At 43.6% G+C, this 20,209-nt stretch overlaps 1 protein-coding gene across 2 annotated transcripts in view; it reads left to right on the forward strand.

Annotated features, from left to right (window-relative positions):
- PTPN11 (protein tyrosine phosphatase non-receptor type 11) overlaps window positions 1-20,209 on the forward strand; it is a 99,408-nt gene that overhangs the window by 17,799 nt on the left and 61,400 nt on the right. For both annotated transcript variants that reach the window (XM_017946217.3, XM_021922969.2), the window contains exons 2-5: window positions 11,077-11,199; window positions 15,308-15,502; window positions 18,161-18,353; window positions 19,868-19,984. In XM_017946217.3, coding sequence (XP_017801706.2) covers window positions 11,077-11,199; window positions 15,308-15,502; window positions 18,161-18,353; window positions 19,868-19,984 — 628 coding nt within the window. The remainder of the gene's footprint in view (window positions 1-11,076; window positions 11,200-15,307; window positions 15,503-18,160; window positions 18,354-19,867; window positions 19,985-20,209) is intronic.

A 20,209-nucleotide genomic window follows, 5' to 3' on the forward strand; every position in this document is an offset into this window, starting at 1 on the left:
TTATAATTGTTTTATGTGCATTAATTCTCATTTCTTATGAGGCAAGCACTATTATTATCCACATTTTGTTGATGTAAAAACCGAAGCAGAGAGATTAATTAGCTTGCCCAAGAGATGTGACATTCTGGGATTTGAGACAGTGGTTTGGCTGTGTAGGTTGCTTCAATAACCAAGAGATGCTTCAAATCAAATTTTTAAAATATGTTTTTCAGAAGCATTTTCCTGATACTTCTCCCCTTACATGGGTATTAGTCTTTTGGGTTGAAAAACATGAGTAAGTGCTAGAAGAGCAAAATATGCATCCAGCTTTAATAGTATGGCTGTTTTTCTGAGCCTTGGCATGTCATTGCTTTTATAATTGACATGAAGGTTTTTTGTTTTTTTTGGCTGAGAATAGCACTGAACTCAGTGGGAGGGACTGTGGGTTGTAAGTTGTCCGCCTCTGAATGGAGTTGAATTTAAGTTTCTTGGTTTCCAAAGAATGGTTTGTTTAAAGACTCTCAAATTGCAAGTTAGAACTGACTTCAGTCTTTGAGGTTTTACCATTTAGTGAATTTTTCTTAAAAAGCAATTCAATTGTCGATGAAAGGTGATGTTAAAATTATCCCAGATTTATTAATCTTTTTTTTATTGTCCCTGGATTTTGAGTCGTGGAAAGCCTTTCCTTATTCTAAGGTTAACAAGAAATTCACCCATGTTTTCCTCTAGTATTGCATTGTTTCATCTTTTATGTTTATTATTTATTCTATTTTATTTTTTTGAGACAGGGTCTCACTGTGTCACTTAGGCTGGAGTGCAGTGGAATGATCTTGGCTCTCTGCAGCCTCTGCCTCCTGCCTCCTGGGTTCAAGCGATTCTCCTGCCTCGACCTCCTGAGTAACTGGTATTACAGGCACCTGCTGCCACACCTGGCCAATTTTTGTATTTTTTTTTAGTACAGATGGGGTTTTGCTATGTTGGCCAGGCTGGTCTCGAACTACTGATCTCAAGTGATCCACCCGCCTTTGCCTCCCAAAGTGCTGGGATTACGGGTGTTAGCCACCGTGTCCAGCCTAAAATTTATTCTGATATGTGGTATGATATCTGGTTCTAACCACTTGGTTATGGTGCATTATTTTCTAAATGTGGTATTGGATTCTTTTTATATTTTGTTTAGAAGTTCTGTATCAATATTCATGAGTACCATTGGTCTCTAGTTGTTGTTTTTCTTTGTGCCGTCTTTATCTGGTATAGGTATCAGTGTTATGTTTACTTTGTAAAAGGAAGTTGGAAGTTTTCCTTTCTTTTTAGTACTCAGGAATAATTTTAAGAATTGAGACTATTTGGTCTTTGAAGATTTGGTAGAATTCCACTGGGAATCCATCTGGACCTGGTGATTTTCTGTGCAGTAGTTCCTTAATTGTTTTCTCTTATTTTTTTCTTATTTTTAATCAGGTAGCCTCTGAACCAGAGTAGGTTCAGAGAGGCTCCCTCTATTTTTTTTTAATACAAATTGGTCTGCCTAAGTTTTCTTACTCTAATGGGTTAATTTTTGTAGACTGCATTTCCCCGAAAAATTACGCATTTGTTCTAGGTTTTCTGACTTATTTCCACAACTTTTTAGTCTTTCCCCCTGGAATCACGCCCCTTTCCATAAACAGGGCTCTGATGTACCAGCAGTATTTTCACACTTCGGGTGGACTTTCTGTTTCTGGGGGTGGTTTTAGAGCAATTTTAGGCCTGCCACTAGCTCCCCTGTTCTCTACACCATGCTGTTTTTCTCAGAATGCTCTTCTTTTGCACAAAGGCTTGGAGTAGGAGGATGAGCAGTCACTCACTGACGTTTGGTATATTTTCTTTTTTTGCTTACAGGTAATCTGGAAGTTTGGGCATTCTCTTAAGCTGAGGGTGTGGTTTTCACGTCATTTTATTTGTTTATTGTTTTCTTGTGTGTATTTCTTAGAGACAGGGTCCCCTGCTTGCTCTGGCTGGAGTGCAGTGGCATCTTGATCATAGCTTACTGCATCCTCAAGCTGCTGGGCTTAGGTGTCCCACCTCAGCCTCCTGAGTAGCTGGGACTACAGGAGCACACCACCATCCCTGACTAATTTTTTTTTTTCTTTTTGAGACGAAGTCTTGCTCTGTCCACCAGACTGTTGAGTAGTGGCGCAATCTCGGCTCTCTGCAACTTCTGCCTCCCAGGTTCAAGCAATTCTCTCACCTCAGCCTCCCGAGTAGCTGAGACTGCAGGTGCATGCCACCATACCCAGCTAATTTTTGTAATTTTTTGTAGAAACAGGGTTTCACCATGTTGGCCCCGCTGGTCTTGAACTCTTGACCTCAAGTGATCCACCCGCCTTGGCCTCCCAAAGTGCTGGGATTACAGACTTGAGCCACTGCGCCTGGCCCCCGGCTACTTTTTAAATTTTTTGTAGAGATAGGATCTTGCTATGTTGCCCAAGCTGGTCTTGAACACCTGGCCTTAAGCAATCCTCCCACCTCAGCCTCCCAAAACCCTGGGATTTACAGGCATGAACCATTGTGCCTGACTTGTTTTGTTTTTAATTCTATGTTGGTTTTGAAGGATGTGTGGGTAGAGATGGATTTAGGCAATCATCGTTGTCCTTGGCTACCTGAAAGTCCAGGCACTCTTCTAGATACCTTATAAATATTAACTCATTTTATCCTCTCAACAACACTATGACATGGGTACTATTACACCTTCCATTTTATAGGACTTAACAGAGGACTTAACTTAGCCCAGGGTCACAGAGAGGTGGGCTTCAGACCAAGACAATCTGGCACCAGAGTCTATGTGGCTACCCCTAAGGCTTTGCCACCATGTGTTAGTGATTCTCAGCCCGTCATTTGGGGAAGGGACTGCCTTTTTAAAAAAAAAAATTTTTAATTTATGTTTATTTTATTATATTTTTGAGATGGAGTCTGCCCCTGTTGCCGAGGCTAGAGTGGAGTGGTGTGATTTCAGCTCACTGTAACCTCTGCCTCTGGGGTTCAAGTGATTCTCATGCCTCAGCCTTCCAAGTAGCTGGGATTACAGGCGCCAGGCCCCAGCCACCATGCCCAACTAATTTTTGTATTATTATTATTATTATTATTTTTTGAGACGGAGTCTCGCTCTTTCGCTCAGGCTGGAGTGCAGTGCTGTGATCTCGGCTCACTGTAACCTTTGCCTCCCAGGTTCAGGTGATTCGCCTGTCTCAGCCTCCCGAGTAGCTGGGACTACAGGCGTATGCCACCATACCTGGCTGATTTTTTGTATTTTTAGTAGAGACGGGGGTTTCACTGTGTTGGCCAGGCTAGTCTCAAACTCCTGACCTCAGGTGATCTACCCGCCTTGGCCTCCCAAAGTGCTGGGATTACAGGCATGAGCCACCGTGCATGGCTGGATTATCTTTTTTTTTTTAAACCCAAACCATAAACCCAATATTCTGAAAGATTTGGTCGCCACACCTGTATTATATAATAATTAGTTTTTCCTTTTTTTTCCTCTTGGTAGAAGGCACATATGCCACTCAGTTTCCAGCTGCCACACCTAATTAGCATAATTGTTTTGCAGCCAAAAGCAAAAGAGAGTTGACATTTTAATTAGCTTATGTACGTAGACAAACTGAGGCTTAATGTAAGAGTTTCATTATACCTTTTTGAAAAATTATAAATAGCTAGAAGCCAGTTGTCATTACTTTTTGATCCCTTAGAGCTCTGGGCGTCTATGTGGGAACCACAGATGAAAGAAGCTGCAAGCAAGGGTTTTTTTTTCTTAACAGAATAGTTTAACCATTCTGAATGCAAAAGTATTGGGTGCTAGAATAATAGGTGTCACATAAATTGAGGTTGACATTTTCCTGGGTGAAATTCTATTCTGTCTCAGTCTTCTTTTTTTTTCAGACGGAGTCTCACTCTGTCACCCAGGCTGGAGTGCAGTGGTGCGATCTTGGCTCACTGCAAGCTCCGCCTCCTGGGTTCATGCTATTCTCCTGCCTCAGCCTCCCAGGTAGCTGGGACTACAGGTGCCCACCACCACACCCAGCTAATTTTTTTGTATTTTTAGTAGAGATGGGGTTTCACCATGTTAGCCAGGAGGGTCTTGATCTCCTGACCTCGTGATCCGCCTGCCTTGGCCTCCCCAAAGTGCTGGGATTACAGGCATGAGCCACCGCGCCCCTGGCCTTTTTTTTTTTTTTTTTTTTTTTTTTTTTTTTTTTAGACGAGAGTCTTGCTCTGTCGCCTAGTCTGGAGCACAGTGGCGCGATCTCAGCTCATTGCACCTTTGCTTCCTGGGTTCAAGTGATTCTTCTGCCTCAGCCTCTCGAGTATCTGGGATTACAGCTGCATGCCACTACTTTCGGCTAATTTTTGTATTTTTAGTACAGATGGGGTTTCACCATGTTGGCCAGGCTGGTCTCAAACTCCTGACTTCAGGTGATTCGCCTGCCTCGGCCTCCCAAAGTGCTGGGATTATAGGTATGAGTCACTGGGCCAAGACTCAATCTGACAAGCTCTCAGAGGGAGTAAAAAGCAAATGAGGGCCGGGCGCGGTGGCTCACGCCTGTAATCCCAGCACTTTAGGAGGCCGAGGCGGGCGGATCACAAGGTCAGGAGATCGAGACCATCCTGGCTAACACGGTGAAACTCCGTCTCTACTAAAAATACAAAAAATTAGCCGGGCGTGGTGGCGGGCACCTGTAGTCTCAGCTACTCAGGAGGCTGAGGCAGGAGAATGGTGTGAACCCAGGAGGCGGACCTTGCAGTGAGCCGAGATCATGCCACTGCACTCCAGCCTGGGCAATAGAGTGAGACTCTGTCTCAAAAAAAAAAAAAAAAAAAAAAAAAAAGCAAATGAGTATTTCATTATTTTGATCTGAGCTTTACGATTTTTCTTTTCTTTTTTTTTGAGATGGAGTTTTGTGTTGTTGCCCAGGTTGGAGTGCAGTGGTGGTGATCTCAGCTTACCGCAACCTCTGCTTCCCGGTTTCAAGCGATTCTCCTGCCTCAGCCTCCCGAGTAGCTGGGATTACAGGCATGCACCACCATGCCCGGCTAATTTTGTGTTTTTAGTAGGGACAGAATTTCTCCATGTTGGTCAGGCTGGTCTCGAGCTCCCAACCTCAGGTGACCCACCCCCCTCGGCCTCCCAAAGTGCTGGGATTACAGGTGTGAGCCACCTCGCCCAGCCCTTTTTTTTTTTTTTCAAATCTGAGAGAAGGTCTCGCTCTGTTGCCCAGGCTGGAGTACAGTGGTGCGATCTCTGCTCACTGCAGTTTCTGCCTCCCAGGCTCAAGTCATCCTCCCACCTTAGCCTCCTGAGTAACTGGGACTGCAGGCATATGGCACCACACCTGGCTAATGTTTGTATTTTTTGTAGAGACAGGGTTTTGCCATTTTGCCCAGGCTGGTCTTGAACTCCTGACCTCAGGTGATCTGCCCACCTTGGCCTCCCAAAGTGTTGGGATTACAGGCGTGAGCCACTGTGCCTGGTCTCTTTCTCTATTGTAAGATACTTGAATTGGGTCAATATTTGTGGAGAAGTCTCTTAAAAGTTCACTTGATTGTCAATACCAGAACTCTGCATTTAGTATTGACTTATATTCCTGGGAGCATTTCAGAGCATTCTGTTAGCCTAGAAAGATCCAGGATAATTTGACGTTAGAAGTTACTGTTGCCATGAATCTCAGTGACTTTTGGAATCTCTGAGGAATATCTTTTTGCTGGAAACTAGAGAGGTCTCCTCTGAAGCAGATGCCATTCATGATGGATTTCATCATTTGTGGGTTTTAAAAAACATTTAGTTTGAAATAATTTCAAATTTAAATAAAAGTTGCAAAATAGTACAAATAATTCATGTTTACTTTTCATCCAGATTTACAAGTCAACCTTATACAGCTTGAGTATCCCTTATCCAAAATGCTTGGGACCAGAAGTGTTTTCGATTTCAGATTTTTTCAAATTTTGGAATATTTTTATTATATACTTAAGCATCTCTAATCCCCAAATCTCAAATCTGAAATACTTGAAATGCTGTGATGAGCATTTCCTTTGAGTGTCATATGGGCACTTTATTTATTTATTTAATTAATTTATTTTTTGAGATGGAGTCTTGCTCCATCACCCAGGATGGAGTGCAGTGAGCGATCTTGGCTCATTGGAAACTCCACCTTCTGGGTTCAAGTGATTCTCTTGCCTCAGCCCCCTGAGTGGTTGGGACTATAGGCGTCTGCCATCATGCCGGCTGATTTTTGTATTTTTAGTAGAGATGGGTTTCACCATGTTGGCCAGGCTGGTCTTGAACTCTTGACCTCAGGTGATCTGCCCGCCTCAGCCTCCCAAAGTGACCAGGCTGAGCCACCAAGCCCGGCCCATTTTTTTTTGAGACAGAGTCTCGCTTTGTTGCCCAGGCTACAGTGCAAGTGGCACAATCTCGGCTTACTGCAACCTCTGCCTCCCAGGTTCAGGCAATTCTCCCTGCCTCAGCCTCCTGAGTAGCTGGGATTACAGGCACGTGACACCATGCCCAGTTAATTTTTGTGTTTTTAGTAGAGACAGGGTTTCACCATGTTGGCTAGGCTGGTCTTGAACTCCTGACCTTAGGTGATCCACCTGCCTTGGCCTCCCAAAGTGCTGGGATTACAGGAGTGAACCACTGCGCCTGGCCGTGGATTTTGGAGCATTTTAGATTTGGGATACTCAACCTGTGCCATGTTTGCCTTCTCTCTCTCTTTCTTTCTGTGTAATATATCTATATATATAAATTATATATACACTACACATATATATGTATTGCATGTATATGTATGTATTTTATATATAAAATGCACATCTACATATAAAATACACATGTATATATACATGAGTATATATATGTGTCTCTGTATTTAAGTTTTGTTGGAACCACTTGAGGGTAAAATGCAGACATGGCGTCTCATTGCTCCGAAATACTTCAGTGTATATGTCCTAAAAATCAAGGATACTTGGTTACATAACCACAGTATATCACCAAAATGTATATTATAACAAGACTACTATCAAATCTTTGTACCTCTATCAAATTGTTGCAGTAATATCCTTATAGCAAAAGACAAAACAACCACAAAAACTCTTCTTCCCTTTTATTTTGTTTGTTTTGGTCCATTATATTTCCAGGTTATGCATTAATGCATGCATTACTTGCTAAGTCTTGTTACTGGCCTTTAATTTGGATATTTCTTTGCATCCCGCCTGACTCCTCTTCATGGTTATATCTTTTTTTTTTTTTTTTTGGAGACAGAATTTTGCTTTTGTTGCCCAGGCTGGAGTGCAATGGCGCGATCTCAGCTCACTGCAACCTCCGTCTCCCAGATTTAAGTGATTCTTCTGCTTCAGCCTCTAGAGTAACTGGGATTACAGACCTGCGCCACCTCGCCTGCCTAATTTTGTATTTTTAGTTTAGACAGGATTTTGCCCTCTTAGTCAGACTGGTCTCGAACTCCTGACCTCATGATCTGCCCGCCTCAGCCTCCCAAACTGTTGGGATTACAGGCGTGAGCCACCGTGCTTGGCCTTTTTTTTGAGACAGGGTCTTATTCTGTTGCCTGGCTTGGAGTGTAGTGGTATGATCTTGGCTCACTGCAACCTTGACCTCCTGGGCTCAGGTGATCCTCCCACCTCAGCCTCCTTAGTAGCTGGGACTATAGGCATACACCACCATTCCTGACTAATTTTTATATTTTTTGTAGAGACTGGGTTTCACCATGTTGCCCAAGCTGGTCTTGAACTCCTGGGCTCGAGTGAACCACCTGCCTTGGCCTCCCAACACGCTAGGATTACAGGTGTGAGCCACTGCACCTGGCCCTAATTTTTGCAATTTTTGTAGAGATGGGGTTTCTTTATGTTGCCCGGGCTGGTCTTGAACTCCTGGGCTCCAGCGATCTTCCCATCTCAGCCCCGCAAAGTGTTGGGATTATAGGCATGAACCACTGTGCCTGGCTGAGGATTAAGTTTCAACCTGAGGGGACAGGCATTCAAACTATAACATTGTCCTTTAGTCACTGGCTTAGTTCACTTAGAATGTTTATCTATTCTTCCATCTATATACGCTGTAGAATGTTTATCTATTCATCCATCTATATATGCTGTTTCCTTTCACCTTTTGGCTTTTGCAAATAATGCTGCTATGAATATGAGTTATAGAAATATACCAATTTGAATCCCTGTTTTCAATTACTTTGAGTATATACCTGGAAGTGGAATTTCTGGATCATACGGTACTTCCATTTTTTTTTTTTCTTGGATCATATGATACTTCCACTGTTTTTTTTTCTTTTTTGAGGCAAGGTCTTCACTCTGTCACCCAGGCTGGAGTGTAGTGGCATGATCTCAGCCTACTGCAACTTCAGCTCCCTGGGTTCAAGTGATTCTCTTGCCTCAGCTTCCCGAGTAGGTGGGATTACAGATGCGTGCCACCATGCCCGGCTAAGTTTTGTATTTTTAGTAGAGATGGGGTTTCACCATGTTGGTCAGGCTGGTCTTGAACTCCTGACCTCAAGTGATCTGCCCACCTCGGCCTCCCAAAATTCTGGGATTACAGGCGTGAGACACCGCACCCAGCCTCCATGTTTCAATTTTTAAGCAAACAATTAGTTAAAAAAATAGGAAACCGGCCGGTAGCGGTGGCTCAAGCCTGTATCCAACACTGGAGGCCGAGGCAATGAATCCGCGGATCAGGAAGATAGAACCATCCTGGCTGCAGTGCTCCCGTCTCTAAAGTAAAAACTAGCCGGGTAGTGTGGAATTGCCTGTAGTCCCAGCTACTCGAGGAGGAACTGAAACGGGAGAATGGCGTGTTTCCAGGCCGAGCTGCAGTGAGCGAGGGCCACTGCACTCTAGCCCTGGTGACAGAAGCAGCCCCTCCGCCTCAAAAAGGAAACCAAAATATTTCCTATTTTATTCCATGGGTTATAATCTGTTACTGTCATTGCTTATTTTGAGGTACAAATTGTCCCTACTTTGGCCAGCGGAGGATCCTGCAATTTGTCTCTTGTGTCCTTTTCATAGCTCCTTGTTGGAACTCTTTCTTACTGGCCCACAATAGGATGTTCCAAGTTCATCTTCTTACTTTTACTGCCCCAACCCTGGGATCAGCCATTTCTTCAAAGAGGCCAGTTCCTTTCTTTTTTTTTTTCTTTTTTTTTTTTTTTTTTTTTTGAGGCGGGTCTGCATCACAATGCCAGGCTGGAGTGCGGTGCGCTGATCTCGGCTCACTGCAAGCTCCACCTCCCGGGTTCAAGCCATTCTCCGCCTCAGCCTCCCGGTAGCTGGGACTACAGGCATCGCCACCCGCCTTGACTAGTTTTTGTATTTTTAGTAGAGGCGGGGTTTCACCGTGATGTAAGGATGGTCGATCTCCTGACCTCGTGATCCACCATACCGGCCTCCCAAAGATGCTGGGATTACAGGCTTGAGCCAGCCCGGCCTGAGGCCAGTTCCTTTCATCGGAGAATGAAAAACCCAATATGTAGAAACCAAGATAGAGGTGTTAGGTGTGATTGCTACTGGAGTGTCATTACTTCCAAACCCTTTCAGAAGAGACCTAGGAAATGTGTGTGTGTGTGTGTGTGTGTAATCATAAAAACATGTACATACACGAAGCATGCCCTATTTCTTGTTTTTGAGATGGATCTCTGTGTCGCCCAGGCTCACAGGTGCAGTGGCTGTAATCTACCGACTCCTGCAAGCTCCACCTCCCGGGTTCACACCATTCTCCTACCTTAGCCTCCCGAGTAGCTGGGACTACACGCCCCGCTAATTTTTTGTATTTTTAGTAGAGACGGGGTTTCCCCGTGTTAGCCAGGATGGTCTCGATCTCCTGACCTTGTGATCCACCTGCCTCAGCCTCCCAAAGTGCTGGAATTACTGGAGTGAGCCACCGTGCCCGGACTATATTTCTTTATTATTATTATTATTTTGAGATGGAGTCTTGCTCTGTCACCCAGGCTGGAGTGCAGTGGCACAATCATGGCTCACTGCAACCTCTGCCTCCTGGGTTCAAGCAATTCTCCTGTCTCAGCCTCCTGAGTAGCTGGGATTACAGGTGCCCACCACCACGCCTGGCTAATTTTTGTATTTTTAGTAGAGATGGGGTTTCACCATGTTGGCCAGGATGGTCTCCAGCTCCTGACCTCAAGTGATCTGCCCACCTTGGCTTCCCAAAGTGCTGGGATTATAGGCGTGAGCCACTGCTCCCATTCAGAATCATACATATACATATATATTTCTGTATCTACATATCTGTCTTTACATATATATATTAAAAATTAGAGTTTGCACTAATACCTCCAATTACAGTCTAACATCATGGAATTTATTCTGGCTTTCTCCCTTCTCATATATGTGTCTCCCTTCCCAACAGTGAGAAACCTGGCTTGCTATCCTCAACATGGTAACTTATTTATTAAGTAGTTTATTTATTCTTTTTTTTTTATTTGAGATGGAGTTTCGCTCTTGTTGCCCAGGCTGGAGTGCAGTGGTGCAATCTTGGCTCACTGCAACCTCCACCTCTCGGGTTCAAGCAATTCTCCTGCCTTAGCCTCTGAAGTAGCTGGGGTTACAGGCATGCACCACCACGCCCAGCTAATTTTGTATTTTTATTAGAGACAGGTTTCTCCATGTTGGTCAGGCTGCTTCCAAACTCCCAACCTCAGGTGATCCACCTGCTTCGGCCTCCCAACATGTTGAGATTACAGGCGTGAGCCACTGTGCCCTGCCTCTAGTTTATGGATATTTATTCCATGTGCTCAGTCTTGCGACCACATGGTCTGTTTTCTTGGGCCTGGCCCCATCAGTGCACAGTCTTAATACCCTAGTCCCAGTCCCTCTGATCATATCCCCAGCCCCGCCTACTGAATCCCAGGTCTCTACCAAGGGAAAGGCAGGGAGGAGGCATTGACTAAGGAGAAGAGGGGGAAGGGACAGGGAAGGTCTTGATTTGTATTTTCTAAAACTACTCTGCTCATAATGCATCTTAGCTGTGTTGTTGTGGAAAGTAGTGCTGACAGTGTGTTTTTTTTTTTTTTAATTATTACTTACTCTCTCTCTCTTTTTAAGATGGTTTCACCCAAATATCACTGGTGTGGAGGCGGAAAACCTACTGTTGACAAGAGGAGTTGATGGCAGTTTTTTGGCAAGGCCTAGTAAAAGTAACCCTGGAGACTTCACACTTTCCGTTAGGTAAGTTGGAATGAAGAGAGAGAATTCTGAGAGTGTTTTCCAGGTAGGAGGTGGTAAAACCATGCTTGGACAGCTTGCTGCCTGCATTTCCAGCTTGAAGGCCTTCCCTGAGCCCTGGGCTGCCTTCAGGGTTTGCGGAGTGGCCTCCTGGACATTTAGCAGAAGGGGAATAAGAAGGGCCCTTCTTCTCCCCCTGAGACCTCATGGAAGGTGAGTTGGAGCAGGTCATAGAAGTTCTTAAGCCCTCCAGTGCTTAAGCCTTGTTCCACGCATCTTGAACCTGGTTTCTGCATTTTTCTTTTCCTTCCTGTTGATTTATTTAAAAATTTTATTTCTTTTCAATTTTTTTTTATAGAGGTGGGATCTTCCAATGTTGGCCAGGTTGGCCTTGAACTCCTGGCCTCACGCAATCCTTCTGCCTCAGCCTCCCAAAGTGTTAGGATTACAGGTGTGAGCCACCATGCCTGGCCTTCTTTTTTTGAGACAAGCTCTTGCTCTCTTGTCCAGGCTGGAGTGCAGTGGTGCGATCACAGCTTACAGCAGCCTTGAACTCCTGGGCTCAAGTGATCCTCCTGCCTCAGCCTCCTGGGTATCTGGGACTCCAGGCTTGTGCCACCATGCTCAGCACTTTTCAAAAATATTTTTTGTAGAGATGAGGTCTCACTGTATTACCAAGGCTGATCTTTAACTCTTAGCCTCAAGTGATCCTCCTGCCTCAGCCTCCCAAATGTTGGGATTACAGACATGAGCCACCACACTCAGACTCTGTTGATTTCTTAACAAGAAAAATACTTGTTAAGAGTTTCTTCAGCTCACTTTATCAACAAGTAAAACATGACTGAGGAAGTTGTGGTCCCCTTTGTTCCCCTGCCCAGGCTCGTTTCCCTCCCTCATTCCCCAGAGGAAACCACCAAGAGGTTGGCATATATTCTTCCTGAACATATTTTTATAGTTGTACTGCATTTGTACTGTGTATGAACAATACAAAGTTGGTTTTTGTGTTTTAAAAATTCACATACATGGATTTATAATGTATGTATCATTTTGCAACTTAAAAATTTTTTTTGAGCTCTATGCTGATTGATAAAGATCTAATTTTTTTTTTTTTTTTTTTTGAGAAGGAGTTTCACTCTTATTGCCCAGGCTGAAGTGCAATGGCATGATCTCAGCTCACTGCAACCTCTGCCTCCTGGGTTCAAGCCATTCTCCTGCCTCAGCCTCCAGAGTAGCTGGGATTACAGGTGTGTTCCACCATGCCCAGCTAATTTTTGTATTTTTAGTAGAGATGGGGTTTCACCGTGTTGACCAGGCTGGTCTCAAACTCCTGACCTCAGGTGATCCACCTGTCTTGGCCTCCCAAAGTGCTGGAATTACAGGCATGAGCTACCATGCCTGACTTTTTTTTTGAGACAAAGTCTTGCTCTTTCGCCTAGGCTGGAGTGCAGTGGCCACAATCTTGGGTCACTGCAACCTCAGCCTCCTGGGTTCAAGCAGTTCTCCTGCCTCAGCCTCCTGAGTAGCTAGGATTACAGGCGTGTGCCACCGTGCCCGGTTAATTTTTGTATTTTTTTGTAGAGACTAGGTTTTACCATGTTGGCCAGGCTGGTCCTGACCTCCTGACTTAAAGTGATCCACCTGCCTGGCCTCCCAAAGTGCTGGGGTAACAGGCGTGAGCTATCGCGCCTGGCCTGACAAATCTCATTCTTACTCCTACTTCTTTGTACCACACTATCTCCATCCTGTAGGTAGCCATTTCTATTAATTTCTTGTTTATTCTTATGTGTTTCTTTTATTCTTTTTCTTTCTTTCTTTTTTTTTTGAGACAATCTTGCTCTGTTGCCCAGACCGGAGTGTAGTGGCACAATCTTAGCTCACTGCAACCTCCGCCTCCTGGGTTCAAGTGATTTTGATGACGCAGCCACCTAAGTAGTTGGGATTACACCACCGCGCCCAGCTAATTTTTGTATTTTTAGTAGTGATGGGGTTTCACCATGTTGTCCAGGCTAATCTCAAACTCTTGACCTCAAGGGATCTGCCTGCCTCGGCCTCCCAAAGTGCTGGGATTATAGGCATGAGCCACCATGCCCAGCCCTATGTTTCTTTTTACAAAAATAAGCAAATTTATATTTTTATTACTATTTTCCTTTTATTTTTACACATCAAGTAGAACATTAAATATATTTCTTTGTAATTTTTTTTCACTTACCTAAATCTTGTAGTGATCTCTCTCATCTTTTTAATCAGCTGGATAGCATTCTATCATGTGAATATTTCATAACTTCTATATACTGTCACCAGCAGGTAGCGATTTAGTTGCGTCCAGTATTTTAAAATGATATATAATGCCTCCATGAATGTAGTAACCTTTTGCATATATTGTTTCGTGCTTTGGGATAACACTACCTCATATTCAAAACTGTGTCATTACATGTGTCTTTAAAATTACATGTGTCTTTTTATTTTTATTTTTATTTTTTTTGAGTCAGAGTTTCACTCTTGTTGCCCAGGCTGGAGTGCAGTGGCGTGATCTCGGCTTACCGCAACCTCTGCCTCCCAGGTTAAAGCAATTCTCCTGCCTCAGCCTCCCCAGTAGGTGGGATTATAGGTTCCCGCCACCACTCCTGGCTAATTTTTGTATTTTTAGTAGGGACAGGGTTTCACCGTGTTGGCCAGGCTGGTCTCGAACTCCTGACCTCAGGTGATCCTCTCACCTCAGCCTCCCAAAATGCTGGGATTACAGACGTGAGCCACTGTGCCTGGCTATCATTTTTTTTTTTTTTTAATTGCTGCATAGTAGCCGGGCACGGTGGCTCATGCCTGTAATCCCAGCACTTTGGGAGGCAGAGGTGGGCAGATCACGAGGTCAGGAGACAGATACCATCCTGGCTAACAGGGTGAAACCCTGTCTCTACTAAAAATACAAAAAAAATTAGCCTGGCATGGTGGCGGGCACCTGTAGTCCCAGCTACTTGAGAGGCTGAAGCAGGAGAATGGCGTGAACCTGGGATGTGGAGCTTGCAGTGAGCTGAGATTGTGCCACTGTACTCCAGCCTGGGCGACAGAGTGAGACTCTGTCTCAAAAACAAAAAAGCAAACAAACAAACAAAACAAACAAATTGCTGCATGGTATCCCATTGCATGAATAGTAACAGCAATTTTTGCAATGCATAGTATTCCATTGTGTGAATAGTAATGTAACACAATTTGTTTATACATTTTTTTTTTTTTTTTTTTTGAGACAGAGTCTCGCGCTGTCGCCCAGGCTGGAGTGCAGTGGCGCGATCTCGGCTCACTGCAAGCTCCGCCTCCCGGGCTCACGCCATTCTCCTGCCTCAGCCTCCTGAGTAGCTGGGACTACAGGCGCCCACCACCGCGCCCGGCTAATTTTTTGTATTTTTAGTAGAGACGGGGTTTCACTGTGGTCTCGATCTCCTGACCTTGTGATCCGCCCGCCTCGGCCTCCCAAAGTGCTGGGATTACAGGCGTGAGCCACCGCGCCCGGCCTGTTTATACATTTTTATGATTAAAAAGCAAAATGTTTTTTGGTAGCTATTCAGTTATTGTTACTTAATATATGCAATTTGATAGGCCAGTCTTTCAAAATAGAAGATATACCAGATAGGTAGGGCGTGGTGGCTCATGCCTGTAATCCCAGCACTTTGGGAGGATCACCTGAGGTGGGTGGATCACCTGAGATTAGGAATTTGAAACCAGCCTGACCAAAATGGAGAAGCCCCATCTCTACTAAAAATACAAAATTAGCCGAGCGTGGTGGCGCATTCCTGTAATCCCAGCTTCTCAGGAGGCTGAGGCAGGAGAATTGCTTGAACCTGGGAGGCGAAGGTTGCGGTGAGGCAAGATCTCGCCATTGCACTCCAGCCTGGGCAACAAGAGCAAACATATGCAAGGTAAACAAAAAGACCTTTATGTTGAGTTGGTTGATTATGTGGTTATTTCACCCATCATATTTCTTATAGGGAATGGGTAAATTCGTTTCTTGGGTTTCTTTCAACATTTAGATGAAATCTGACGTGGAACATGAGATCTGATTTTACTGGTGTAACTCGTTATTTGTCCCCTTGCCTCCCTTTCCAATGGACTATTTTAGAAGAAATGGAGCTGTCACCCACATCAAGATTCAGAACACTGGTGATTACTATGACCTGTATGGAGGGGAGAAATTTGCCACTTTGGCAGAGTTGGTCCAGTATTACATGGAACATCACGGGCAATTAAAAGAGAAGAATGGAGATGTTATTGAGCTTAAATATCCTCTGAACTGTGCAGATCCTACCTCTGAAAGGTCAGTAACATTTTAGTGACCACAAAGTTTGCTGCTCCCTTGTGCCCTATGTGTCAGAAATGCATGACTGAGGTCTGTGTATGACTTTCTGACTCCAAAGGCTTGTGACTGTTTTTTGAGCTGTAATCTTTAAAGAATTATTAAAGTGAGACTAATAGCATCAAATTATTTTCAGAGTACCTTTTTCTTGCAAAAGTTTTAATCAGTGTTACTTACACTCATCCTATGGGGATTGCATAGCATTCCTGCATATACTTGGTTACATGTATTAGTTTTAAGACTTATTGAACTTTGGCGGATAATCTTTGAGAGTTATTAGAAGAAAACAAATGATAATGGAGACACCAAAATAGCAGCAGTTTTCTATGGTGGCTCTCGACCAGTTATTCAGCAGTGCCACCAACAGATGTCAGTTTAAGCTCAGAAGTGGAAAAGCAGAGAGCTCAGAGGGTCAGCTTTTTCATCAATTCTTTTAATGTTATCTCCACAATTATGTGAGAGTGACCTTACTTAGAGAGAATTGTGTTATTTTCAAGATCTGTCCCCCTGTATTGGAACTAGCCTGATGAAAGCATGGGCTTGACTTATTTATTGATTGTATTTGTTTTGTACACTCCCAGTCTCCTCTCTGACTTGGTGCAAATTCAGGATCTCTTAGTTTGTATATTTTGTGTCTTCAGGTATGATTTTATTAGCTTATACCTTTATGTCAGTGCTATTATGTGCTGATAATTTGTTTCTCTAGCTACCACTATAGCTTCAGGCAAAAGGCTGTCAGCCAACTCTGTACAGTTTATTTCTAAATTTTACTGTTTTCAGTTGAATGTGGATGAAAAATAACTCAAAGTTTATTCGTTTGATGATGAGCCATTAACACCACCTGCCATGATAGTGCTTGCTTTCTGACCAAGATCCTGAGGGAAAAAGCCACTTTATTAATAGAACTAGGTTAAAATGCTTCCCATAGTAACATGGAGCAGTATTGTCTCAAAGTCTGTCCTTGGATGGCCTTGGATGCCTGCATCAGGACTGTCTGATGTGCTGGTTTAAATGCAGATTCCTGGGCCTCATTCAGACTTAAGTGTATTGATATTGCTGGCTGTGGAGCCTGGGAATTCATATTTTTAGCAAAATCCCTCATTTTTACTCCAAGTCTTACGTGCATTACACAGTTTGAGATGATCACTCAGGATATAGTCCAAAGACACTGGAGGCTGTTGAATTATAGGTTGTATATATGGAAAAGGTTGAAATGTTTGAATTAATTTATAATGAAGATCCTTTTTAATTGAGTGTTTACATGCCAAAGCAAGGACAAACATTCAAAATGATTTTCTGTCTCTATTACAACTTTTTCTTTCTTTTTTTTTTTTTTAATTTGAGATGGAGTCTCACTCTGTCACCCAGGCTGGAGTCAAGTGGCGTGATCTTGGCTCACTACAACTTCCGCCTCCCAGATTCAAGTAATTCTCTTGCCTCAGCCTCCCAAGTAGCTGGGACTACAGGCATGTGCCACCATGCCCAGTTAATTTTTGTATTGTTAGTAGAGACAGGGTTTTGTCCTGTTTGCCAGGCTGGTCTCGAACTTCTGACCTCAGGTGATCTGCCCACCTCGGCCTCTCAAAGTGCTGGGATTATAGGCATGAGCCACCGAGCCTGTCTCTATTACAACTTTTTATTACGACTTTATTTTTAAAATTATTTATTTATTTATTTATTTTGAGATAGAGTTTCGCTCTTGTCACCCAGGCTGGAGTGCAGTGGTGCGATCTCAGCTCACTGCAACCTTCACCTCCTGGGTTCAAGTGATTCTCCTGCCTCAGCCTCCTGAGTAGCTGGGATTACAGGCACTCGCCACCACGCCTGGCTAATTTTTTATTTTTAGCAGAGACAGGGTTTCACCATGTTGGTCAGGCTGGTCTCGAACTCTTGACCTCAGGTGATCCACCTGCTTCAGTCTCCCAAAGTGTTGGGATTACAGGCGTGAGCCACCGTGTCCGGCCAACTTTATTTTTGAGACAGGGTCTTGCTCTGTCACCCAAGCTAGAGTGTGGTGGCATGATCATAGCTCACTGCAGTCTCAACCTCCTGGACTCAAGTGATCCTCCTGCCTCGGCCTCATATTGTAGCTGGAATTACAGGCAGATGCCACCATGCTAATTTTTAATTGTTTTGTAAAGATAGATTTCACTGTGTTTCCCAGACTGGTCTTGAACTCCTGACCTCGAGTGATCTTCCTGCCTTGGCCTTCCAAAGTGTTGGGATTACAGGCATTAGCCACTATACCTGGCCTGTAACTTATTTAAATGGCTATAATTAAATAGTTGGTCCTTTTAAGATTGGGCAGTGTATGAATGGCAAATTGCATTTTTAAAAGAGGAGGGATTAAAAAAAAAAACAGGAAAGATTGGGGGCATTTGTCTCTAAACGACTGGGCTCAATTAAGAAGTTTAGTGGTCATTCTTACCATCTTTGCAGTTTTTCCTGCCCGCATGGGATGCAAATTTTCTGTCTCAGGTGGGATTGATCAATCCCTTGGAGGAATGTGTCTGTTTTTTAATTGTGTTTAGGAGAGCTGACTGTATGTAGTAGTTTTGTGAAAGAACAACATGCACCCATAGTAGAGCTAAATTCTTTTTTATTTTTTAAAAACTTTAGGTGGTTTCATGGACACCTCTCTGGGAAAGAAGCAGAGAAATTGTTAACTGAAAAAGGAAAACATGGTAGTTTTCTTGTACGAGAGAGCCAGAGCCACCCTGGAGATTTTGTTCTCTCTGTGCGCACCGGTGATGACAAAGGGGAGAGCAATGACGGCAAGTCTAAAGTGACCCATGTTATGATTCGCTGTCAGGTAAATCTCCAGTTGAACTATGGGCCTGGCAAGATGTTGTCTTTGGGTGATTTTTTTGCTGGAAAAAGACAGACACCATTACATTCAAAGTCAGATTGTCTTTTTTTAAAAAAATTATTTATTTATTTATTTATTTTATTCTAATTAATTAATTAATTTATGTTTTTTAGACAGAGTCTTGCCCTGTCACCTAGAGATGGAGTTTCACCACATTGGGTCTGGTGACCCAAATCTTTGAGTGATTTTTCTGCTGGAAGAAGACAAACACTGTTACATTCAAAGTCAGATTGTCTTTCTGTTTTTTTTTTTTTTTTTTTTTTTTTTTGGTGAGACAGTTTTGCTCTTTTTGCCCAGGCTGGAGTGCAATGGCGTGATCTCGGCTCACTGCAACCTCCGCCTCTTGGGTTTAAGTGATTCTTCTGCCTCAGCCTCCCAAGTAGCTGGGATTACAGGCGGCTGCCACCATGCCCGGCTAATTTTTTGTATTTTTTTAAGTAGAGGTGGGGTTTCACCATGTTGGCCAGGATGGTCTCAATCTCTTGACCTCGTGATCCACTCGCCTTGGCCTCCCAAAGTGCTGGGATTACAGGTGTGAGCCACTGTGCCTAACCTTCTGTTTATTTATTTTAAAATATTTATTTATTTATTCGTTTGAGACTGGATCTTGCTCTGTCATGGCTCACTGCAGCCTCAACCTCCCTGGGCTCAGTTGATCTTCCTTCACTCACCCTCTTGAGTAGCTGGGACTACAGGTGTGTGCCACCATGCCCAGCTAGTGTTTGTATTTTTTGTAGAGATGGTGTTTCGCCACATTGCCCAGGGTGGTCTTGAACTAGGGCTCAAGAGGCTTGCCTGCTTCAACCTCCCAAAGTGTTAGGATTACAGATGTGAACTACTGTGCCTGATCCAAAGGCAGATTTTCTTTGCTCACTTAGTCAAGATCATATATGCTTTTATTATACTTAATGTATTAGTATGGTTAGTATATTAGTATATTAGCATATTTACTATATTATTATACTTGAGTATATTGAGTATATTTACGCTTTTAGTATATTTGTATACACACACCACATTTTTATTATTTATCTTTTTTTTTGAGATAGAGTCTCCCTCTGTCACCCAGGCTAAAGTGCAGTTGGCTCACTGCAACCTCTGCCTCTTGGGCTCAAGTGATTCTCGTGCCTCACCGTCCTGAGTAGCAGGGATTACAGGCATCCACCACCAAGCCTGGCTAATTTTTGTATTTTTAGTGGGTACAGGATTTCACCATGTTGGCCAGACTGGTCTCGAACTCCTGACTTCAAGTGATCCGCCCGTCTTGGCCTCCCAAAGTGCTGGAATTTAGGCGTGAGCCACTGCACCCAGCCTATTATCTATCTTTTGATGGACATTTAAGTTTTCTCCATATACTAGCTATTGTGAATAATGCTGCAGTGAATATGAGAGTGCTTGAAAACACCAATGTAACATAAAGGTAACAAATAATAAACGTCATCTGTTTATTTTGAAAGGAACTGAAATATGACGTTGGCGGAGGAGAACGGTTTGATTCTTTGACAGATCTTGTGGAACATTACAAGAAGAATCCTATGGTGGAAACACTGGGTACAGTATTACAACTCAAGCAGGTGAGCGGATTGGAAAGCTCAAGCTTTCTCCTTAAAAACTTAAAAAAGCCGAGCGCGGTGGCTCACGCCTGTAATCCCAGCACTTTGGGAGGCCGAGGTGGGTGGATCACCTGAGTTTGGGAGTTCAAGACCAGCCTGACCCACACGGAGAAACCCCATCTCTACTAAAAATACAAAATTAGCCAGGCTTGGTGGTGCATGCCTATGATCCCAGCTACTTGGGAA

Source organism: Papio anubis, chromosome 9, assembly GCF_008728515.1.
Source record: "Papio anubis isolate 15944 chromosome 9, Panubis1.0, whole genome shotgun sequence".
Classification (NCBI taxonomy): Eukaryota; Metazoa; Chordata; class Mammalia; order Primates; family Cercopithecidae; genus Papio; species Papio anubis.